The sequence below is a fragment of the Pongo pygmaeus genome, chromosome 4, assembly GCF_028885625.2.
Source record: "Pongo pygmaeus isolate AG05252 chromosome 4, NHGRI_mPonPyg2-v2.0_pri, whole genome shotgun sequence".
Taxonomy (NCBI): Eukaryota; Metazoa; Chordata; class Mammalia; order Primates; family Hominidae; genus Pongo; species Pongo pygmaeus.
The window spans coordinates 100,652,181-100,677,208 of NC_072377.2; the positions used below are offsets into that span (position 1 = coordinate 100,652,181).

At 37.7% G+C, this 25,028-nt stretch overlaps 2 protein-coding genes across 36 annotated transcripts in view; one reads left to right on the forward strand and one right to left on the reverse strand.

Annotated features, from left to right (window-relative positions):
• The window catches only part of CAST (calpastatin), a 112,046-nt gene that overhangs the window by 76,823 nt on the left and 10,195 nt on the right, over positions 1–25,028 (forward strand). For 27 of the 35 annotated variants that reach the window (XM_054487781.2, XM_054487777.2, XM_054487788.2 and 24 more), the window contains 14 exons: positions 580–660; positions 1,287–1,325; positions 1,803–1,895; positions 2,031–2,117; positions 3,188–3,289; positions 6,871–6,954; positions 7,874–7,921; positions 9,046–9,141; positions 11,123–11,218; positions 14,592–14,693; positions 15,190–15,270; positions 17,984–18,034; positions 18,123–18,194; positions 22,823–22,921. In XM_054487781.2, coding sequence (XP_054343756.1) covers positions 580–660; positions 1,287–1,325; positions 1,803–1,895; positions 2,031–2,117; positions 3,188–3,289; positions 6,871–6,954; positions 7,874–7,921; positions 9,046–9,141; positions 11,123–11,218; positions 14,592–14,693; positions 15,190–15,270; positions 17,984–18,034; positions 18,123–18,194; positions 22,823–22,921 — 1,131 coding nt within the window. The remainder of the gene's footprint in view (positions 1–579; positions 661–1,286; positions 1,326–1,802; positions 1,896–2,030; positions 2,118–3,187; positions 3,290–6,870; positions 6,955–7,873; positions 7,922–9,045; positions 9,142–11,122; positions 11,219–14,591; positions 14,694–15,189; positions 15,271–17,983; positions 18,035–18,122; positions 18,195–22,822; positions 22,922–25,028) is intronic. The other 8 variants (XM_063665043.1, XM_063665036.1, XM_063665037.1 and 5 more) reach the window with 1 other exon arrangement.
• The window catches only part of ERAP1 (endoplasmic reticulum aminopeptidase 1), a 47,460-nt gene continuing 43,786 nt past the window's right edge, over positions 21,355–25,028 (reverse strand). Inside the window, exon 20 of the mRNA XM_054487775.2 lies at positions 21,355–23,785. Within this exon, the coding sequence (XP_054343750.1) occupies positions 23,757–23,785 (29 nt within the window). The 3' untranslated portion in view covers positions 21,355–23,756. The remainder of the gene's footprint in view (positions 23,786–25,028) is intronic.

Consider the following 25,028-nt stretch of genomic DNA (forward strand, 5'->3'; position numbering starts at 1 on the left):
GTAGAATATGATACCATTTATATAACATTGGAAAATATGCAAAGTAATGCTGGACAGTGTTTATGGTTACCTACATATGTAAAAAGTGTTCTAAAATAACTTTAAATTGATATGCTAAAGTTCAGAATGGTGGCTATTTCTGATTAACAGGGAAAGGGAATTAGGTTTGAGAATGCTAAACAGGAGACATCCACTCTATGATTTTGTTTTCTTAGAAATGACAAAGCTGATAGAGTTGGGTATTAGGTTATACAGAAACTCATTATCTTATTAACTGCTCTTTTGTATTGGTTAGAAACCTTAGATAATGAAAACATTTGAAAACAAAATGTATTTAGAAGTCAACTTTAGTACTTTGAATATTTTCTAGCATTACATATGAGTTAAGCCAATTAAATGTGGGTATTTGTGTAAACTTAGAAATGTAGTTGTATAAAGTGTTGGCTTCTTAATGATTTATCGTTCATCTCAGTACTTCCATAAATTAATAATGGAATAGTGCTTTAGTTTCAGAATATGCATATAGCATTGTCAGGTAATTAATTATATAATATCCCTATGTGTATGATTTTGTTCCAGGATCCAATGAGTTCTACCTACACAGAGGAATTGGGTGAAAGAGAAGTCACAATTCCTCCAAAATATAGGGAACTATTGGCTGTAAGTTAAATAATCATTTACTTTTATTTCACTGTTTCCTGTTTAGAATATAATTTCATGTCAATATTTTTACAATGTTTAAAAGTTAGAAAATATAATGGTGCATGTGAAATTGTCATTACTGTGAAGCTCACTGCATTGGTTGGCTGGGGCTGCTGTAAGAAAGTACCACAGATCAGGGGCATAAACAAGAGATTGATTGTCTCACAGTTCTGGAGGCTGGAAGTCTAGAGTCAAGGTGTCAGCAGTGCTGGTTCCTTCTGAGGGCTGTGAGGGAAAGGTATCTTTGAGGCCTATTCTTGGCTTATAGAAGGCCGTCTTCTTCCCGTTTCTCTTCACACCGTCTTCTTTCTGTGCTTCTGTGCATGTCTATAGGTCCAAATTTCCCCTTTTTATAAGGACACACATCATATTGGAGTAGGGCCCACCCTAATGACCTCACCTTTACTTGATTCTATAAGGAACATATCTCAAAATCAGGTCTCGTTTTGAGGTACTGGGGTTAAGACTTGAACATATAGATCTGGGGTGGGAGGCACAATTCAACCCACAAGGGGCAGTACATTTTGCCGATCTTAAGGATTAATTCTACCTTCTCAACATCATCAAATTAATATTTGTTTCAGAAAAACGAAGGGATCACAGGGCCTCCTCCAGACTCTTCGGTGAGTTTACATACATGTCTTCTGATCTAAATTAATAGTTTTATATTTTTGGTTGGGGGAACAGGGCTATCAATTCTATATTTGAGGATTATGACTTAACTCATCTCCAAATCAAATGGAGTTTCTGTGTGTTCAGAGAAGGGGGTTGGTGTGAGGGTTGTCTCAGTGCTCCTGAGTCTCATAAGTAGGTTTTTTGAGGGAAAGGAGAATGAAGGCAAGAAAGTATTAGGATAGAATGCATGTTCATAATAATAGAATGAGAATGTAACTCCTTTTGAAAGGGGGAAGTGGAAAATAATACTTAATGAGTAGCCACTCTCTTCAAAACATACACTTTGATCTAAGTTGTTTCATTAACACATCTCATTTGGTAGCAAGGGAATTGGAAAAGTGCATTCTTCATTTGCTAGGTTTATGATCCATTCTTCCACTTGAGTGGTTCCCATAAGTTACCCATCACTGTGCCTGTTTCTTTAGAAACCTATGGGGCCAGATGATGCTATAGACGCCTTGTCATCTGACTTCACCTGTGGGTCGCCTACAGCTGCTGGAAAGAAAACTGAAAAAGAGGTATTGTTTTTAGTGTTGTTAAGGGAAACTTGTTAGGAACTATTTTGAACTTTAAAAGAATAACTTTTTAGTTCAGGCTATTACAGTTAAACTTTCCTCATCTGTAAATCTAATCTTTTGTATTTTATCTTTCAGGAATCTATAGAAGTTTTGAAAGCTCAGTCAGCAGGGACAGTCAGAAGTGCTGCTCCACCCCAAGAGAAGAAAAGAAAGGTGGAGAAGGTATAGTCACAGTCTACCTGACAGCAGTTGCTTTCCAGAGCCTGATCTAGCTCATTCAGGAAACTTCCAGTAGCATATAACCCATGATGAGAAGCCATGATTTTTTCCCTCTTAGGTCTATCTGGAATAGTGAAGCCAATGAGGGTTATGTTGATCATCTCCAGGCAAGCCTTGTGTGTTTCTATAACTGCTTGTGAATGATTTTAGCACAGTTGTCTTAGTCGTCATCTAAGACCATCTCACCATTATGATACACAGAAGGGCAGAAACCAGACAAATTGCACTCTTGGAACATAAAACCTTCAAGTTTGATTTTATAAAGGACTTTGAGCCCTGAGGGTCACTAGAGGGACACCAAGTAGCTGGTACTGCCCACCATTCTCAACTATATTTCACTATGACATAATTCTCACAAATCGCAAAAGGCAATCCTGCAGCTCTTTGCTGGCTGGGAACACATGTCTCCTCTGCAAACAGTCAAGATAATGCTCAGGAACAGTTTCTATCAGAGCTGCTTGTGCCTCTCCCCTCCTGGAGTGGACAGTTTATTTTTATCTGGCAGGCTGGGGAGCAGTGGTGAGCACCACACCCCTGAGAGTGGGAGTTCCTACAACGATCAGCCATTGTGCCTTCAGAGAAAAAGGCAGCAGGGGCCACTTCAAGCTTCCCTGCTTCCTAAGCTTAGGTTGTCAGAAGGCTTTTTAGAGATACGTTTTTAGAAAAAGAAAAACAGTGTGGTAACAGTTTACTACTTGCTTCTTTTTTTTGTTTGTTTGGAGCATTTTATAATATTACTATAGCTTTATGTCTAGCTTACCAAATAAGGGGTGAAGTGTGCCCCAGAGAAAGCTGTTACTGTAGAAACGTGTCTTAGCCCCAGTTTCCACTCATTGGTAAGTTCTTTTTCCTTTCTCTCTTTTGCAAGGTTTCAAATAAAATTGCCTTTCTAGAGCACTTCCCCAATCCACATTCAGTTTATAATCTAAAATGTATTTTACAAAGAAGTAAATGGATTGTTCAGGCTCCAGAGATGTCTTTTTTCATGCACAGGATTTTTTTACTTTTAACAGGATACAATGAGCGATCAAGCACTCGAGGCTCTGTCGGCTTCACTGGGCACCCGGCAAGCAGAACCTGAGCTCGACCTCAGCTCGATTAAGGAAGTCGATGAGGTACTGACCTTAGAGTTGATTTACAAAGCATGTTAGTCTGCACATTACAAAACTGAATGCCTTCTGCATGTTTAGAATTCTTGCACAACTTTTATTGGAGAGTAAAATTGAGCATTCTTCATTGTGCCTTATTTATTGCTGAGTGGTTAGCAACTAAGGGGGATAGTTACATGATTGACTTGTGAAACAGCTAGAATTTTAACATTTGAAATGAACATGAATCTCCCTTGCTAGAGCTTAAATGACACCTGACTAAACAAGGTAACAAGGAGGCAATGCCTGGCGGGAAATAGTGAAGTTTGGCAATTGGAAATTTGTATTTTCAGAAGGGTTCTGGGTGCTTCTGTTTATAAGAGAAGGAGATGTCTATACAAGGAGTGGGAAGATCCTTCATTTATCACTATGGGGAAAGATGTTGAAAATTTTGTCTCAAATTAAAATCAAGCAACGATTACTCTAACTAGAGCTCCTGCATATTTAGAGAATAATGCTGATGAGTGTTTATCCCACCACACTCCAAGATCTTAACAAGCCTTCTGAACCAAAACAAGCTTATCTGGTGTTGGAAAGTTTTAATATTAAATTATAAATTTTGTAGAATTTTTCAACTCAGTCCTCTCGGGGGAAAGAGGAAGGAAAGGAGAGAGTTGCCAGTTCCTGACAAGGCAGTGTTGTGGGGAGATGGAAAGGTAGCCTGGGATCCCCAGGAGCCCGCCCCACCTCCATCAGCTCAGGCTGGGGGCGCTGGCAGGCATTGCTGTCACAATGCCCCATCTCTGCTGTCACTTCCTGTTCCGAGTCATCAGGGAAGGGGAGTCTCCCTGACTTCCAGCAACTATCCTTGAGTCTGGGACTACCCTGGCCTAAGATGGGCCAGTTTCTATCTTCGACTTTCTTGGAGGGCTCACCGGCCACAGTGTGGCACGATAAGCTTTGTGATGGTGAATGCAGGGGAGCAAGAGAAGCAGTTCGTATCTTCCAGGACCAAGTAATGTATTGGGAAGAAGGGAAACTTAATTACAACACAATGTGAGATATACATTACTTAGAGTAGCCGATAGAAGCAGTGTCATCTTGAGGAAAGGGTGGTGTTGGCAGAACACTGGGGGGGAGTCAGGAGGCCAAGCTGAGTTGTGGCTTTACCACCTGAGTGCGACAGGGCCACAAGTATATTGCACTTTTGCCCCAGGCTTCTTACAGACACTTAAGGAGAGACAATAAATGTGGGAAGGAAGGGTATAAACATGTTATAAACCTCAGGATCAAAGGAGTCTTAAAAGTGACTAAAAGCAGATAAGCAGATGTTAAGAAAAAAGGTGACATAAGTTATTTAAGCATGTGGGTAACTAGTTTGGGAATGCATATGAATGTATTAAGTTCCCTCTAGAAAACTTCAGAGTCACAGCAAACTAAAATTCCAGCAAAAAGAACTCTTCTTTTCCACTCTTATGACATAATAGTTGTATTAGTCTGTTGTCATGCTGCTAATAAAGACATACCAGAGACTGGGTAATGTATAAAGGAAAGAAGTTTAATTGACTCACAGTTCCACATGGCTGGGGGAGGCCTCATAATTATGGTGGAAAGTGAATGAGGAGCAAAGTCACGTCTTACATGGAGGAAAGCAAAAGAGCATGTGCAGGGCAACTCCCCTTTATAAAACCATCAGATCTAGTGAGAATTATTCACTATCATGAGAACAGTACAGGAGAGCTCCGCCCCCATGATTCAATTACCTCCCACTGGGTCCCTCCCACGACACGTGAGAATTATGGGAGCTACAATTCAAGATGAGATTTGGGTGGGGACACAGCCAAACCGTATCACTAATTTTCCTTTCTAATCATATACAAAGTATGAATGTTTCTAAAGAGGATCTTTCAGTCTTCTAGATTATTAACCTGAATTCTTAGCACCTGACTTAGTGGGTCCTTTACATCCTAGATAGTCTGATGTGATGAGAAGGCTCAGGAAGGTCACTATCAGCCTGTAGGAGTGTCCATTGCCACCCCAGCATACCCCAGAATAGAGAGCTGTCTGTGGAAAACCACACAATACTCCAGAGAGGAAACCCATGCCTACTTGGTATTCTCATCATCTACCATAACATAAAATAAAAGTTTTTTATTCTATAATGATACCCCATTATAAGTCTCCCACATTTTTAGGTGTGGCTGCCTAGTCTAGTGCCATTTCAATTCAGTAGACTCTTTTTTTTTGATGCCTACTGTATACAAACCACAGAGCAGGCATTTCAAGACCATAAGGATAAAGAGGAAAATAAAAGCTCTGGCTGCATGTGTAACTTTCACTGTCCACAGCCTGAGATTAGTGGGGAGGACCATCTTAATACAGGTGACCCTGGATGTTCATGAAGGCTGCTGTGCCATGACCTGGGGAGTGCTGCTCCATGACAGGAGTTCTCCAGATGCCAAAATAGAGCATGACTGGAAATGTTTAAAAGAAAACCGTGACTTCATCCTTTAATGAGAGCTTATCTATAAAACAGTGAAACCAATCCCAAAGCATAGAACAGTGCCTGGTCCATTAAAAGTGCTCAATAAGTAGTAATTAATCAACTAACCAATCAGTGGGTTTAGTTACATTTAATATTTAAATGTTTTCATTTGTTTTGTTTTTAATATTTCCTGTAAAACATGACCAGCTGGCTTTTTCTATTATTGTGCATATCCTGTTTAAATGTTACTAATTACAATTGTTTAAGAACCACACTCTTAGGCTAAGATGCAGATGGGGGCCATGGGTTGGGTTGGAATATGCCAAGTGAACCTCCTACCTTGGTTTGTAAATTAAATCCACGCCTTGATAATAGGTACAAATTCTTACATATTATGGAACTTCACACTACCCACCAGCAGGTTAAATTGCAAGTGTTGTGTCCTAGCAGTCAGTGATCTACTATAGAACTATGCTTTTATTTGTAATGCAGCTAGTTGTTCATGGTTCAGTAAGCTAGAGAAGTCCTGGCATTATTGAAGAGAGTCCTTTTAAAAGAGGTAAAACAAGTTATCCATGGATCAGCCAAGGTTTGTGATGGGCTGCTTCTCCCATATCTGAACTGGGTTTAATGTGAAAATTAGTCGTGTTTCCTCTCCCTTCCTTAGACAGCTGCCTCGTTGAGTAAGACAGATGAAGGCCATTAAAATAATTGCAACTAACTGCTGCACTGTGCTTACTGTCTTCAAAGGATCTTTTATTTACTTTTCTCTGGTGATCTTCACAAGTCAGTGAGCTAGATAAGGGTTATTAGTAGCCACATTTTACAGCTGAAGAAACTGGACCAAATAAAGGCTAAGTGGCTTCTCAAGGTCACAGCAGCTGGGATCAGAACAGGGCAGTTCCCTGGGATCTCTGGCTGGGCTGCTTTTGCTCAGTCACCCACTGCTCCCTTTCTCACAGCTGCCCACCATTGTCTTGTGCTTTGTAGTTTACAAAGCTCTTCCAGATGCTTTTACCAGATTTGGTCTTCTCTATAACACTCTGGAAGTACACAGAGAAAGTGATATCATCTCATTATGTGCATTATCCAACTACTTTTTTTTCCCCTCCATTTTCATCAGGCAAAAGCTAAAGAAGAAAAACTAGAGAAGTGTGGTGAGGATGATGAAACAATCCCATCTGAGTACAGATTAAAACCAGCCACGGTAAATTTTTAGCCACAGTGCATGACAACAGCATCTTGCCTTTGCATCTTGTTTTGTTGTATCTGTACCCTTGACATTGTCAAAGGACATGTCTGTCCCCCATTCAGATATTAACTCTGAAAACCCTAAACCTTTTTTTCTCTGCTCCCTGCAGTTAGACCCCTTGAGGGATGGTTTGTTCCTGCCTGGCTTCCTAAGTAGTGACCATGTGTTCATTTAAATTCCCACAGATTTAAATGTTTCATATATTAACAATTCTTACAATAGATCCTAAAACTCAGAAGAAACAATTTGGGGATAATTTCTTTTCGAACTGCTATATGGATAAAAGCACCATAGGTCTTCTGAGGGGTAGATATGAATATACGAGGGTTTACCAGTATCCTAAGTTAAGGTGGTTTTGTTGCTGTTGTTTTTGATTATGATGAGGATGGTAGACTAACTCCTGTCATTACATTTGTCATTTACTTTTGAAATCATGCATATAAACACATGTTGGAAAATGGTTACAATTCTAAATTATGAAACCTCATATCCAAAAAAACTAAACAGTGTTATAGGAATGATATCCACCTCTTCACTCTAGGTTGGAGAATTGGGATTTTTTAAAAGCTTTCATTAACATAGCTACATCTTTATTGCCAAAGAACTTTTTTTTCCTATTATTCTACCCAACAGATGAAAAACATTTTTAATAACTTAAAGTAAATGTGCATTCTGTTTGGTAACATCTTGATTTTTATAGCTCAACTCCTTTTTTTATACTTTATAAAAAGTAAATCTGAAACACAAACTCATGTAAATCTAAGAAAACAATTAGCTGACATTTCATATCCTGGAATTCCCGGAAACAAACTTGATGCGACATGAAAGCAAAATTTTCTATTTCATTTCCAGTGAATTTTAATTTCGTTTACAGGATAAAGATGGAAAACCACTATTGCCAGAGCCTGAAGAAAAACCCAAGGTTAGGAAATACATTTTTTTCTGATACTTAAAGAACAATAGACATGTAAAGTATGAATTAAGATAATTTTGACAGTCTGGAATTCACTGTGCAGACTTGCATGCTAACCTAGTACAGAGGAAAGGGGAACTTCTGATGGTAACACTTGGCTGATACCTGTGGCTCCTTTCCATATATTTTAAAGATGATCTTCCTCCTAAATCATTACTAGACTATAAATTTCTAGGTAAAATGTATTGCACACTAGAAACTGATGTCAAGAGGGCCCTTAAGTCAGATTAAGCTAGCACTTAGAGTTCCATCCTGATCAAATTCTCTAATGATTCTGTTTTGCCTTAAGTTGGTAGTAACCTGTCACATACAATCAGCAACATTTATTAATCACTTGCTATGCACCTGGCACTGCACCAAATGCTTTTTGGATATTATCTTTGTGAGTCCTCAATGAATGAGGATGGTACTGTTATTATTCCCATTTTACAGTGAGGAAATTGAGACACAGAGGGCCTGTGTAAATAGCCCAAGGTCAAGGGGCTATAAAATAGCAAGCCAAGCCCAGGACTTAGAACTCAGGCTGTCTGGTCTGAGTCCCAGCGTCTGAATCACATGCCCTTGTATCATGTTACTGTTGTTAGTGACAATCTCCACATGCCCTAAACTAATACCACTCTCCTGAAAGAACAAGGGGTAGCAGAACTTTGCTGCCAAAACCCCGCATAATCATAGAAACGGAATATATCATCCGTGTTTTCACTTATTCAGAAGAGAAGTCATGAGGAAATAGAAAAATAATAATCACATTTAAAAAATTATACAGATCTTCATTGTAGAGAACGGGCAATTTTATTTGAACAAAATTCTTCTGAAACTGAAACATCAAGGAAACGTTTGACCAAATAAACCATTAATACTTTGGTTCTGAGGTGTTTAGTATTTCTTACTTGTTTCATGAAAATTTTATCTTAACGTTGATAAATGAAAAAATATGCCCTTTATAAATTAGCTTTGGGTGTTAAGTATGGCCTCATATGTGTTAATCAGGAAAAAAAATTGCTCCATGAAAACTTTTTTTTACAAAATAAAAAAGAGTCCCCTTGTAATATACAGCACTTCTTATATTACAGCCTCGGAGTGAATCAGAACTCATTGATGAACTTTCGGAAGATTTTGACCGGTCTGAATGTAAAGAAAAACCATCTAAGCCAACTGAAAAGACAGAAGTATGTATCTAAACATATAAATCTCTAGTTTTGAGGTTTGTGATCTTAAAAAAAAATTGTGAGACAGACTGTTTTAGCATGAAGCAGTCTGTTAGAAAGCCCAATATGCCATCGTTTTTTCCATGTCGTTTTTGTCTTCCTTTTTGGATGTGCTTTCTGCCCCAACCTAACCCTGATATTCTTGCAATTGAAGTCCTGCAATGACTCCTTCAGGAAAGCTCTGGAACCCATGCCTTCCTTCTTGTCCCAGCTTCTGTAACTGACCTGATTGGAACTGTCACCACCCCTCCCCTCTGGGTTGCAGTGGCCTTTCTGCTGTCTCCTTCATGTCCACCGGACTCATTCTTTCTCAAGCATGTCTGTAGTCATGTCATTCCTCTGCTTCTATCCCCAGGAGTTTCCCATCCCTACAAAAAAAAAGTTCCTATTACCATATTCTTGACCCAGTTTTCTTTCCTACCAAACTGTGTCCCTGTGTCAATAAACTGAACAATAAGTATGTGTGCATCCCTGGCTTTTCTCACTTGGTTCCTCTGTCTTGATTAACCTTTCTCTCTAATGCTAGATCAACTAAAGTCTTACTCATCTTTTCAAGGCTGCTAAAATATGGCTTTCTTTATCTGCTGCTTTTCCCTCCCTAAGCTATATCCATCCAACCTTTATTAAGCAGCACACAATATGGCAGAGGATCTGTAGTTCTTTTTTTATATATCACTATTAAAGCCTTTGTTACAAAGAAGAGTTTAGCTGTTTTAGTCCGTCTTTAACTCTAACATTTATGCCAAGTTTAAATGGGTAGTAAGTTCCTTGAACGAAGAGATCATATCCTATTAATGACCATCTGCTGAGCACCTTGCATATAGGATAGGCTTCCATAAAAGTCTAGATTTAAAACAATTTGTTTAAAGGTTTGCTTCTGTTTTTTTTGTTTGTTTGTTTTGTTTTGTTTTTTCCTGAGATAGGGTCTCACTCTCTCTCCCAGCTGGGAGTGTAGTGGCACAGTCTTGGCTCACTCCAGCCTCAATCTTCCAGGCCCAAGCAATTCTCTCGCCTCAGCCTCCTGAGTAGCTGAGACTACAGGTGCATGCCACCATGCCTGGCTAATTTTTGTATTTTCTGCAGAGCTGGGGTTTGGCCATGTTGCCCAGGCTGATTCAAACTCCTGGACTCCAGTGATCCACCCTCCTTGGCCTCCCAAAGTGCTGGGATCACAGCCATAAGCCACCACACCCAGCCTTGAAACTTTATTCTTGTGATAAAATAAGATGGGACAGTGATTCTCAAACTTTAGCATGCATCAGGATCATCTGGAGAGTTTTTTTTAAACACAGACTGCTAGACTCTACCCCCAAAGTTTCTGACTTAGTACATGGGGTAGGGGTCTAAGAATCCGCATTTCTAGGTTCCCTTATGTTGCTGAGGCTGTTAGTTCAGGGATTATACTTCGAGAACTTGTGGCTTATTACTACTACCTTCCATTCCTACATAGCTGTATATAAAGTGCTCTTAGATTTATAGAAATACAATATTTTACATAATGCTGTATTACATAATAGGCATATTTGTTATACATAATGACAAATAAATAATAGAAATAATAGCAATAATTGCTCAAATGTATTGAGCTAACTGTGTTCCCAGGTACTATGCATAGCACTTTGCCTGCATTGTCTCATATAGGCCCCTTACCAACCCTTCAGATGTGGATACTGTCATTGTTCTCATTTTACACATGTGGAAACTCAGTTTCACGAGTTTCAGTAACCTGCCTAAGGTGAGAAGTAAAAACACGTTGAAAAAAAATGGAAGCTGAAGAGTTTTAGCATGCTTTGACTTATTTACTATTTAGCAATCCTTAGGTATTCAAGAGAATCATGTTCACACCATATAATGTAGCGGAGTGTCTTGTTGGTCTACCATTACTCAGTCTTATTAACCAAATATTTCTAAAGTTATTGAGAGTACTTGTGTCTTTCCTCAGGAATCGAAGGCCGCTGCTCCAGCTCCTGTGGCGGAGGCTGTGTCTCGGACCTCCATGTGTAGTATACAGTCAGCACCCCCTGAGCCGGCTACCTTGGTGAGTGACTCCCTGGGCATTTGAGCAGTGGCTTGAGAAAGTTTTCTTCCTCCTCCTGTCACTCTCTGCTGTGTATTACCATCATTTTATCTTATTCTGACAAATTAAAAATAAAATCTGATATCATTATAGTATCTGTTGTTTCTTTGGGCTTCAGGGGTGTCGTAGAAATTCAGACTAAGATTTAAATTTTTAATTAAATTACTCCCAACTGTATTTTTCTCTGCTCTTCTGAAATTCTAGTTCCTCAGCTATTGTGGATAATCCTGCTTTTTCACTTGTCTGCATCTTTTAAGCCTATATGGATTTCCACCGAAAGCCCAAAGTTACTTTTTTACTGACTTTCCTGGTAGAATAACATGCAGTAAAATCATTATGATTCCTCCCCACTCTTCCCACTGCAGGAGGTGAAACTGACTCAATTTCTTTCTCTTTCCTTCTTCTTTTCGTGCTTCTCTCTCACTTTCTAATTTTCATATGAAGTATGATATTTAAGAAGGTGAATCTTTGTTTCCTTTTGATTTTAGTGTTTTTTTTTTTTCCATTAGTTAATGATAGAATTTGACTCAGGGAAAAACATCTGATGGAATTATATTTCAATTGTATTTCATTGCTACAGAATTAGCACATCTTCCCTCTGAACACCTACCTTTCATCATCTGCTGTGCCATTGTTCTAGATGTTTTGCAATGTCTTCTCATTAAATTTTCACAAGGACACTATGAAGTCTGTCCTGATCATCTTCCTGTAATAGATAAGGGAAGTGAGGCTTTGAGTTGATCTTGATCCACTTGATATTTCAGAGCCTCAGTTGAGATGAAAGGTATGGCCCCTGCTCTCAGCTGTCTTCAAGACTAGTGTGGATATGAGCCCTACCCAGTTTTTTGAGGTTTCAGGGTACTCTTCAGGTACTTTTTACAACATGGGTGCCAGGCCACAGTGGTAAAGAACAGGAGAGGAGGAGGGACTCTAGGAGGACTCTGATGAAGAAAGCAGGCAAAGAGACTGTGATTGGAGTCAAAACGACAATAGCCAGCATTCCCCAGTAGAACTCTTGTAACCAAAACCTGCACCTGCACCACCTACCTCATCTGCCAAGTGTGACTGCCAGGGCTTTAGAGGGCTCAATTCCTTTTCAACTTTACCCTGACTGTAGAGCTGAGCATTGGATTGTTAGAAAGCAAACAAACCGGAACAAAACAAAAAGCTCTTGTTTTCCCTTTCTCCATCCTCCTTTCCAGGGCCTCAACCCCACCAACTCTGGCCATGGTTGCCCAGGTTACTGTCACTGAGGCAGTTGGCATTTCTGGGATTGTGACACCCTCAAAAGCCAGAAAGAATAGCTGTAGAGTGTAATGAGGGTCAGAGGACTCAAGAAAGGCATGAAGATTAGAGAGTAAAGGAAGACAGACCAGAGGAAGGAGACGAATGCGTTCCCTAGGTGGTTCTTGTGTGTATAAAAGAAAATTTATTAAGGAATCCCAGAGACCTGAGTTGTAGTTGTGAATTTGATAATATCAAATACTACAGAAATAGAAGTTTTAGTCCTTACTCCTGTTGCCAGATTCCTTTGTTCTTAAGTCTGCTTCTTCTCCTAGGTTTCCTTTAACTGTTTCAGTAATTTATTAAGCAAGAGGTTGGCAAAGGGCACAGGTTTGGGGAAGCAGTGGTTTCCGAAGATTCTGTAGCATAGAGTATGAGAAAACAGAATTGTTGTGTGAGCAGGTGTCTTAAATCATGTAGCAACTCACATTGCTTGGATAAGACTTGGGTGCCAGTGCAACTCTTGATATTCTTGATTAGAGTATTGCAACTCTTAATACTTAATACTTAATTTAGGTATAATCCCAAACAGGTTAGAAAGCTCAGAGATTTTTTTTTTTTTTTTTTTTTTTTTTTGTAGCTCTTGGGAATAAAACCCATGCAGTGTTCAGCCACTAGGCGGTGCTAAATCACTTTTCTTTGGTGATCTTTCCTTTTGCAGTGCAGTTTATCAGAAAAACAGCTTTTCTTACTTGAAATGATGGCTAAAATATAAAACAGAAATACAATTTTACTCTAAAATTTTAATAGATGCTCATTGTGATGTCAGAGATTTTAATAATAAGATTAAACTCTGAGATTGTTTAACCCAAGGCCTTTTGCATTTTTGTTTGACTAAGACCAGCAGTGGGAAATTCATTGATATTGCAACCCCATCACCATACACTGGAAGCAGCAGTTTAAAGTATAGTATGTAGTATTTATCCCTTCTATGTATGATGCATTTTATACACACACACACACACACACACACTTTTACACTTTTTTTTTTTTTTTTTTGAGGCAGAGTCTCATTCTGTCATCCAGGTTGGACTGCAATGGCATGATCTCAGCTCACTGCAGCCTCAACCTCCTGAGGTCAAGCAATCCTCCCACCTCAGCCTCTTGAGGAGATGGGACTACAGGCATGTACTGTCATGCCTGGCTAATTTTTTAAAACTTTTTGTAAAGATGGGATCTCACTGTGTTGCCCTGGCTGGTCTCGGAACTCCTGAGCTCAAACAATCGTCCTGCCTTGGCCTCCCAAAATGCTGTGATTGATTACAGGTGTAAGCCACTGTGCCTGGTCCTGTTCTCTTCATTAAAAAAGAAAAGTCCTGGCCATGAACCATTAAGTTGATTTTATGAGCTACTAATGTACAGATGATTCCCTTTATTTTCCCTTGACACCATTTATCCTCTGTGTTCACCCAGTGTGATTTTAAATACCAGCATGGCCAGAGTTCATTACATTTTGAGGGAGTACATTTCATTTTGAACAATCGGACCACAGGTAGACAGTTCTTACTGTGCCATTCAGGTTAGTTGGTCACAGGCAGAGTCACCAGAACCAGCCCTGAAACCCCTTTGGTCAGTAGAAGCCCTGTGGAGAAAACAGGCTTCCGAGCCTCGTCTTCTGAGACAAGCCAGGCTGTCCCACAGGAAATGGAGAGGAATGGCCTCTTGTGGGCTCTCTGAAAATCTTCCCTGTGCCATCTATGGAATGATCTCCATAAAGACCACGTCTTTCCTTTTTCCTGGTATTCAACTTATCTGTGGTACACCTCAGTCCATTGTCTTTCTTATTTCTAAACCAACTCTGGGTCAGGTCTTGTAAGTTTCACATTATCAACATATAATTTGCACACAATGTTTAATATAAGAAATTTTGCTCGAATGTTAAACATTTTGTTTTTTAAACATAGATTCTAATTCAGTTGATAACTTGAGTTATTAAAAGATAGCATGTGCCTTTTATCCGAAATAATGATATGCCTTTCTGAATTGATAGCATATGTTTTAAAGAGAGTGATTAACCACCTACTTAATATATCCACTAATGCACTTTCAGAAGGGCACGGTGCCAGACGATGCTGTAGAAGCCTTGGCTGATAGCCTGGGGAAAAAGGAAGCAGATCCAGAAGATGGAAAACCTGTGATGGATAAAGTCAAGGTAATGGCAACTGAGATGCTTCTGGAAAATAACTATCATTGATCACCTCCTCCCCCTGCAAATAAGTTAGTCATTCGTTTTGTTTTTTATATTTCCTGTAAAACATGACCAGCTGGCTTTTTCTATTATTGTGCATATCCTGTTTAATAAGCGAAACCTGAAGAAGCTGCAGTGTTGAACCCCCACAGTGGATGGACGACATGCACAGACCAGAGGCCCCTGAGTCTCATCTTTGCCCACCTGCATTGACATTGCTGGGACTTGGGAAGGAAGCAGCAGCTGCCTGCTGCTCCTCACAGCTGCCTTGCAGCCCAACAGGCTTTCTGCTGGTGCCTGAGCCTGCCAGATGAAGTTGCTGTAGGAGCACTAAGCATATGGTCATATGTACTTCCTAACCTAATGATAGATTTGTTTACCTCAAATCTAGTCACTCAGGCATGAATTTTATGGAGAGAAAAAAACATGCTAACAATGAAAATGGTATAATTTTTTTCAGGAGAAGGCCAAAGAAGACCGTGAAAAGCTTGGTGAAAAAGAAGAAACAATTCCTCCTGATTATAGATTAGAAGAGGTCAAGGTAAACAGGCTGGAGTCTTTTTCTATTTTATTTTAATTCGTACTGAATTCATACACAGAACAAAGGGACTTGGGAACAGACGTGGGATATAAAGATCTTGTTTCTTCATATTTCAAACACCAAATAGTATTAGTCTACTACTAATAGTGTTAGAACACCAGATACAAAGCTAAAATATTCCTAAGTAGACTTGATCCTCAAGTGAAAGAAATCTAATGTCTAAGCTACCTGATGTTTTCCTTTCTAACCCACAGCTTGTTACAATACCAGAAATATTAAAAAACCTTGTGTAGATAGGAGAACTAAAATGAGGAATAGACCAGGCATGGTGGCTCATGCCTATAATCCCAGAACTTTAGGAGGCCAAGGCAGGAGCATCTCTTGAGCCCAGGAGTTCAAGACTAGCCTGGGCAATATAATGAGACCCTGTCTCTACAAAAAAAATCAAAAAAATGAGTCAGACATGATGGCATGTGCCTGTAGTCCCAGGTACTTGGGAGGCTGAAGTGGGAGGATCACTTGAGCCCAGGAGGTAGAGGCTGCAGTGAGCCATGATCGTACCACTGCACTCCAGCCAGGGTGACAGAGCGAGACCCTAACTCAAAAAGAAGTAAAAAATGAAAAAAATAAAATAAAATAAGGAACAATTACTTTATATAAGAAAAATTCACAACTTTCAGATATAAGTTGGAAAAATAAGAGAACCTATTTAACATTGAGTATAGTGTTAAGTTGCCCCATTTCTTCAATTTTGAAAGTGCAGATTGTACACAACAAGGGGGAAGACCCCATTATGAGTCTTGTGATTTAAGTGCAGTCACTTAAATGAGGCAGATTCGTGGACAGTTGAACAATGTCAGTCATCTTTGTAGCAGGCCAGGATTTAAAAGAGTATTCAACTAAACTTCTTTAACAATTCTAGAAAATCAAATTCGTGCTTCTCACTCATCCATGTGCACTAGCCTATTTATTTAGCAGACACGGGAACTAGACTGAGCTCTCCGTGATTGAAAGTTTATTATTTTGGATACCTTTATATTTGCTTCCTGTGTTTTACAATTCAGCTGCAGCCATAGCGTTTCTATTAATTTGGGCTCATTCGTATGTTGCTTTGCAAAGTTCCTAGAGAGCATGCTAAGGGCCACATGTTCTGTCTCCACTGAGTGCCCATTCAGTAGAGGCTGGTCAAGTGCAGGTAAACTCTCTTCATGATAGGTGATTGGTTGGTGATTTGCTGTCTCCCTTTACTGAATTTAGTAGTAGTGTTTAAGGAAGCAGTTGATTCGCGGTCCCTGATCACTTTATTCTGTAGTCATTTCATCCTCCTCTGACTTACCTAACACATTATTAGTTACCTATTAATAACATTTTCAGGCACCAGCTTCATCTCATTTAAATCCTATGTTGGTATTCACCAGCTATGTTCCCATCAGGTCTCTTCAGTGAGATTTGGCTCCCCGAGGGCAGGCCACAACCTCCCCTTCCAGACACAGAATGACGCAATGATGGAAAATCGATTTCAGTTTGAGTAGGGAGCAAAAGTGCCCCCAGAGTCCCAGGCATCACTTAGGAAATTTTCTGCCTTTACAGCTAAGAGATGGTGCAGAACAAGCCCAGGTTCAGCTTTCCCCTGTACCTGAAGAATGGTCAGAAGGCACAAGTCAGTCATGAGGGAAGCAGGTGATACAAGTTGAATATCCCTCATCTGACATGCCTGGGGACCAGAACTGTTTCAGATTTCAGACTTTTCTGGATTTTGGAATATTTGCCTTATATCTGTTGAGCAGCCCTAATCTGAAAATCCAAAATGCCCCCGTGAGCATTTCCTTTGAGTTGTCAGGTCAGCACTCAAAAAGTTTCAAATTTTGGAGCATTTAAATCGTTTTCAGATTTTCAGATTAGGGATACTCAACTTGTACCTCTAAACCATTGCACTTCACATTTTCAGTGAAACAAAAAACCAATCTTAACCAGTTTCTCAGGTGAAATATTCATATATATGTATATCTTTGTATTTACTTATTTTTGTGTAGGTGGATAAATGGGATTTACTATTAGTATATAGATCTCCTTTTACTAAAGAGCCCCACATGCTTTCTTCATTTTGTCCTATTACTCAAATGTGGCACTTGGAGTCGTTTACAGCTTGACCTAATCTGAACCATAAGTTGCAGAGCGTTTCACCGACAGGTTAAACTCCCTGAGGGCAAGGCCTTTGTCTGTGCGATTTTCTGTTGTATTGCCAATGCTTAGGTCAGGGCTTGGCATGTAGTCCTTGCATATGAGTTAGATGTGTGGCTTACAAGGTTAACCAGCATTTTCCAGACAACCTCTACAAAGCCCACCCCCATGTAGGTAAAGGGCTTATCCCACACTGTCCTGCAAACCCCAGTCACAGCACCACATACCACACTATGCTGACTTTCACATTTTCCTGCTGTGATAGTCTCTGGGCTTCTGATGTCACAAGCCATACCTCATCCAGTGTGCGGCCCCCGTGACTCAGGAATGCCTGGTGCTTGTGAGCTGTTTGTTGACATGAACTAATTAGAGCGTATTCTCTGGTGAGAGAATCTATTTCGTGACATGATGGATCTAATTTAAAATGTACAACAGCAAGTATAACCTGTAGACCCTTCGTAATGTTTACAAGGTTTCATACTTTCGATAAAATGTAAAATGATTTCATGCCATGTTTTTTCCCCCCGGATAGGATAAAGATGGAAAGCCACTCCTGCCAAAAGAGTCTAAGGAACAGCTTCCAGTAAGCAAACCAGTTTTCTCTGAGGATATCTTTTCCTTTTGGCCCTGATTGCAATCGTGTTTGTTGATACATTTCCTGGTTCTTGCAGCCCATGAGTGAAGACTTCCTTCTGGATGCTTTGTCTGAGGACTTCTCTGGTCCACAAAATGCTTCATCTCTTGTAAGTCCAAAACTCTTGGTTTTATTTCTTTAGTTTTGTTTTTTTTTTTTCTTTGAGATGGAGTCTTGCTCTGTCGTCCAGGCTGGAGTGCAGTGGTGCCATCTTCAGTCACCGCAACCTCCACCTCCCAGGTTCAAGTGATTCTCCTGCCCCAGCCTCCTGAGTAGCTGGGACTGCAGGGGTGCACCACCACACCCAGCTAATTTTTGTATTTTTAGTAGAGACGGGATTTCACCATGTTGGCCAGGCTGGTGTCAATCTCCTAACCTTGTGATCCGCCCACCTCGCCCTCCGAAAGTGCTTGGATTACAGGCATGAGCCACTGCACCTGGCCTATTTCTTTAGTTTTAGAGTGGCAGAAATAAATGGAAACTGGTGACTTAGAATCTGACTTGGGAACTCAGGAACAATCATAAAATTAAGGGCCCTCAACCCACTGTAGCCATTAAAAATGTGTTGCACCATGAAATATTGTCCCAACATAGTGGATGCTTTTAGTAGTGTAACTAATATCAAGTACCAGTACCCTTACGAAAAAAGAATTTAAATGTGAGCTTATCCAAAATTACTCCTCAGACAACTTTACCTATTGATATTTCTACAATTTATCATTTCCCAAATTGCCTCCTAAGGGAACTTAGCTCCATGTGGAATGTAGAGTCCCTCAAAGGGAACTCTGTTACTCAAAAAGTTTGGACAATATTGGGTAATGTTAAGCAGGTTTCTCTACTGTAGGATTTTCATGGCTTTTTATATGCAAATATATAGTGAGTCTGTTAGAGTTCCCAAACTTAATAACTGCAGAACCTTTTCTTGTGGGGTCTGGTTTATCTATTTACTGGGAACTCAGTTTTTAAACCACTGAATGTATTATTAGCAGTCAGTTGGAAAGGGATTAACAGTTTCTATGACAGTGGCATGGAAAATATATTTATATCAGTTGGAGAATAGACAGAATGACAACTAGAAGAAATAATGATTCTTTGGAATTGCCTGAAGTTGTTACTTTTGCTGAATGAAGCAATAAAGCCCCTCAAAGAATAGCTTACTAACCAGAGCATGTTTTTCTCTGTACCCCTGTAAAAGCACCATGCTGCTCAGTCACCTCATCCCGTGACCTTCCTCTCATCGTCTTCCATACAGACCACATCACAGCAAAGCACTCCAGACTTGATTTAGAAACCATAAGACATGGGGAAGAATACAATGTGAGGAGTACCCCGGGAATGTAGAGTCATAGCATTACACTGATGCAGAACAGATGAACAAATAGTGGGGAACAAGATCTCAATTCCCTTCCTCCTCCTATCATTATTATTATTACAATTGTTAGGGGTGTTTTTTCTTTTAGAAATTCAAAGATTTGGAAAAAGTAACAGTGGATTTATATGCCCCCTTGAAAGATATGTAGCAGTGAAATGGTGAGATGAAACAACCGTTAAAAAAAAAACTTACTCTTAGAAAATTAGCAAAGGAAACATTAGTGTCAACAATATAGTTAATAAAGTAGAAATAACTAATCATCATGAGAACCAAATAATCAAAATAGTTATTTAGGGGAAAGTTTCAAGAAATTTGGGGGAAAGGTATCACATATGGCTTATAATTAATGTTCATCTGTAAAAGAGTATCTCCTGTACGTACCATGCTCTTTGATATAATAAAATAGAACAGAAATGCTATATAAAAAGAAACACTTAAAACTATTCCCCTAATAATACTGAGATCACATTGATAATAGACTATTTTAAAACATCAAAGATATTACAAGTAAAAATCTTTGAGAAGCAGTCAAAGCAGTATTCCTGTGATACATTGTCATAAACGCCTTTATCAATAATAGAAAAAGAGAAACCTGATAAACCAAATGCTTATTAAATTTTAAACTGAAATTTCTAAAAGTTTTAATAAGGTAACCAGCAAAAACAAAGTAGCAATAAGCATACCAGGAAATGAAAATAGCAGCCTGAAAGTTAACTGGCCAATAGTTGTTTCTTTTGAAATAACAAATACTTTATAAAATACTAGCAAATGCAAAAGAGGAAAAAAAACCTTACAAAAAATACAATTAAATTTTAACAGAGTAATACAATAATATAGAGATCAACTAAATTATTGGTAGTTTAAAGCCAATAGTCAGTTGGCTTTTATGAATTTTTAACATTTTACAAAACATTGATAAATAGAGAAAATAATCTTACTAATAAAATTTAACATAAATGTGAGAAAATACAATAATCAGTACAGAGCACAACTAAATTATTAGGAAACACTATGTATAACAATTTTCTAAGATTAAACAAAAATATAAAACTGCATAATTCACAAAACCTAAAATAAGACTGAAGAAAATATTGCATTGATTCTCAAACTCTCCTTCTACTGAAGGTTTAAAGATGACTCCTTTAACTGTTGAACACTCAGTAATTATGTGGCATAAATATGTCATGAAAAAGATGGGGTCACATAGTTGCTTCTATGAGTAATTATGGTGCTAATCTTAAAATTTGACAAATTAACAGTATCAGCTAAAGTTACTTAAATGTGTAGTTGTAAAAATTACATACAGCATACATAGAATATAACAGTTAAGAAAGTATTTGCCAATATAAGTATTGATTCAGTAGCAGGAAAATTGTCAATATATTGTAGTGGTATATCAAATAGAAACAAATAATTGTGTCCATGTAAAAGATCTATTTAAAATTTTACATATACTCATATTATAAATAAAAACTTTTTAAAAAGTAGGCAATCCCCTAATGTGTTAAAGAGTCTTTAGTTTTCAGAATCAGATATTCAATATCATGCTGGAGGCCTTTTCCTTAAAAGCAGAAAATATGAAAAGTTTATTGTCATTTCTGCTTATTATCATATGGAAGAATCATTAACAACACATGAAAAAGAAATGACGAACATTAAAAGGGAACATTTGAATATATTTGTGGATAGCACTACTTGTAGATAATACATTTGTAAGTAACATTATGCCATGTTTATTAGTAACAACAGATGAGAAAATGTAATTAATACGAGATCAGACTTATGTAAACTACAAAAGGAGAAATGATCAGAAAAATAAGGACACAAAAAAATTGAAGGCCATACATTAAGTCAGTTTAACTAAATATCTTAAAAAGAATGATGACAATTCAAGTCATTTTATATGTTAATTTTTTATTAAATAGCAATAACATACTTTTTATAACTCAATAAAATTATTCAATGATATATTTGAAAAATAAATGTATAAAATATGAAAAAATACTGGAAAGCATTTTTCAGTACTTTTAGGTAAGATTAATCCAACTAAACATTAGCATATGTTACACAGTAATAATAGAAAATACAATAATGTTGAGAAAGCAAACTCAAAGCATAGATCAATGAAAAAATTGAGAAATGGACACAAATGATTTAGTATTTTTAAAAAGAGTGAAAAATCATTATTTTATGCTTTTGTGTAGCGTTAGATGAATAACATACGCACATATAGCTTTGCAATACAAATTTCCAGACCATAGGTTGTTTCATACTTAGTATTAAAAGGCTTAAATAATAAGTCAATAAGATAGTTTAAGAAGAGACAATACAAATGTTTCAGTGTCATTCTTTTCATTTGACAACTTGTCATTCTTTTCATTTGTCATATAAGCAAAGATTTCTCGTAACTAAAAATGAATTTAATTTAGTACATTTTAGATTACCTAAAATATGACATTCTAAAACGGCTTTACAGGGTATAAATGGACAATAAGTATCTTATAGTTATCTAAATTAGTTTAAATAATTTCCAATAATAACATGCTGAAATAAATTTCTGAATGTTGGTATCTTTTTAATGTGCTTTTCTCCATCTTTCGGTAAAATTTGCAATTCTCCTTTTTCAAAATAAGCTATCCATAGTTGGAGTCACCAAAGAGTTCTGGACTTTTTTCTGGTTTTTCATCAACAGTTATACCTAAGTTTTTTTGTCAAAAGGGAGTATTTGAAATGAAGCAAATATTCAATATTTTTAAACAGAAATTATTTCAGAAAGTTTCTAGAATATTTAACATTGAAAAAAAAACCTGAAACCTGACACCATATACCACAATATACAAGCAATAGTAGTATATCATTTTACACTGATTATCAGAAATAAAAATATGTAATAAAAGTCAAATTCTGGCAAGCAAGGCCATGGGAAAACAGGCATGCTTATTCATTGCTTTTTGCAGTATGAATTCCTAGCAACATTTGAGAGGGAAGTTTGGCAAAAAATAGCCAGCACCATAACTTATTCACTAGAACTTATTCAGAGCAATTTTAAAAGAGCTGAAAACTTTGAATAACCTAAATGTACAACAGGAAATGTGTAAACAAACCATGGAACTCTAAGTTATATTATTGCATAGTATTTAGAATAATCAATATGAGAAGGAAATAGAAATAGGAAATTATAAAATAATACAATAGAGTAGAAAGAGAATTTAAATTTCTTTTAAAATTATATGTTATTATGAGTCTATTTGGATCAAGAGAATAAACAGTCATTAAGCTATCTTTAAGAGTTATAGTTAAGTGATGGCATTGTGGTCATAATTTTATATACAACATGTTACTAATAAAATTTTTTTCAATAAAAGAAATTTGAAGATGCTAAACTTGCTGCTGCCATCTCTGAAGTGGTTTCCCAAACCCCAGCTTCAACGACCCACGCTGGAGCCCCACCCCGTGATACTTCGGTAAGCAGCACATCTTATTTGGGAGATAAATGTTTTTGTGCAGCCACAACTAGAAAGAAAATAGGGCACCTGTTTAAAGCAAATGAAAATAGGCAGAATTATTAGGAAGATCAGGCACCTTCTATTTCAGAAGAGCCGAAACTGATGATTTAGGGAGATGGCAGCGATTAACTTTGAAATGATTAAATGAAACAATATATGTGAAAACATTGTACACATAGTCAAGGACCTTAATATTATTGTTGCTTTATAAGAATTGAAAGTGCAATAAAGTGCATTGTGTCTATATTCGAATTACTAGATTTGAAAAGTTCTTTAGCTTTCCTGATAATTGATTTTCTCCTTTATATTTTCTCTTATACATTCTATAATTTACTACCCATTATTTAACCTCAAGTTTATTTTATGGAATTGTGGTGTTTGAGCTTTTACAAACATTTTACAAAAATTTTACAAATGTCATGGAATAGCATTGTTTTCTTCCCAATTCACACCAGTAAAAATTTGTCACTTTCGTACTAGCAGTAGAAGAACCTCGGCATCAATATTGTTTTAATTATTTACATGCTGTGAGGCAAGGCTGTGGGACCAAAGCTTTTCCAGACTTCTTTGACTAATCACCTGTGCAATACCAAATTATACATTACCAAGGAGACCACAGCACATCAAATTATAAAGGGATTGCCCTAAACCAGATCCCCATCTCCTTTGGTTGAGAACAGTGCCTCATTTGCTAGATGGAGATGAAGTAACTTTAGCAAAGCTATGCTTCCATTCCTTTTGATGTAGCATCAAAGCGTATTTAGTGCTGTAGTCTGAGATTCTTGATAGATTTTCATCCTGTTGCGTCAGCTTCAGGATCATCTGAAAATATCCAGAGGCACAAATGACAAAGCCCAGACCTGGCCCCGGACAGCTCTACCATTAGCAGCTATAATCCTGGATTATAATAAAGCACTTAAAACCAGTAAAATGCCCCGTGTGTGTGTATGTGCGTGTGCTTATGCGTGTGTGTATGTAAACACACCCACAATGAAGAAAGTCCCCATGCAACAGAAAGGAAGAATCATTAATAGCCTAGGCTGCCGTTTACACTTCAGTTCTTAATATTCAGGCCAGAGATTCTGCCCTGGTGAAGGCTGTCAGTAAACATTTGCAATCAAAAACTTTTTTGCCTTTAAGAAGTAGATTTTACAATGACACTTCTGTGATCACATTTCCCATCAGAGAGTCTTGTTTTTAGTTAACATTTTATTTGAAGATGTCACTAAAACAAGGTATAAAGCTTTATTTAGATAAAAATATTGGGAAATCAAAGAGTCAAATAAGCCATGATAATTCACGGGAGCTTTCTTTGCTGTGATTATTAGATTGTTACTAACAGTGTTACATACACTGAAAGCATCTGAAGACATGATTTCAAAGATCTGTGTGATAAAATCACTCCAACAGGAAAACTGCTTCAAAGAAAATAGAAGATCATGGATGTGACTAAGCATGACAGGGAAAAGCTTTATCAGTCCCAAGACCTGGGTTCTATTCACTTTTTAACAATTTGTTTTCAAGCAACTGACTTAGCTTCCCTGAGCTTTTTACCTCCAAAAAAAAAAGCCTGCTTAGTTCACTGAGAACCATTGTGGGCATCAAATAAAACTGGATATTGTATGTGAAAACATTTTGAAAATCAACTGGAAAGTTCTATACAGTATTGGACAGAGTTCAGCATGGTGTCTTATACAATGTAGATTTTAAACACATTTTAATTGAATTCATTTAGAGGTGGAATTTTGAATGCAATGTGTTGAAAAATATGGATTTTGCTATAATAATACTAATAATAATTTACCATTTGTTGGGTCCTAACATACAACTAGTATTGTTTTAAATGCTTTTTCAATCATTTACTTTTCTCAGCAACTTAGGAGTATAAGTACTACTATTATTCATATTTAACGGCCAAGGAAACTGAAGCTGAAAGGGGTTAAATAAGCTGCCTGAATCATACAGTAAATAAATGTTAGAGGAAATAAGCTATCTTAGTTACAGTGATATTGTTGTTCCATAATTTTTTTCCTCTAGAATACCAGCTCCCATTTCTGCAATTTCG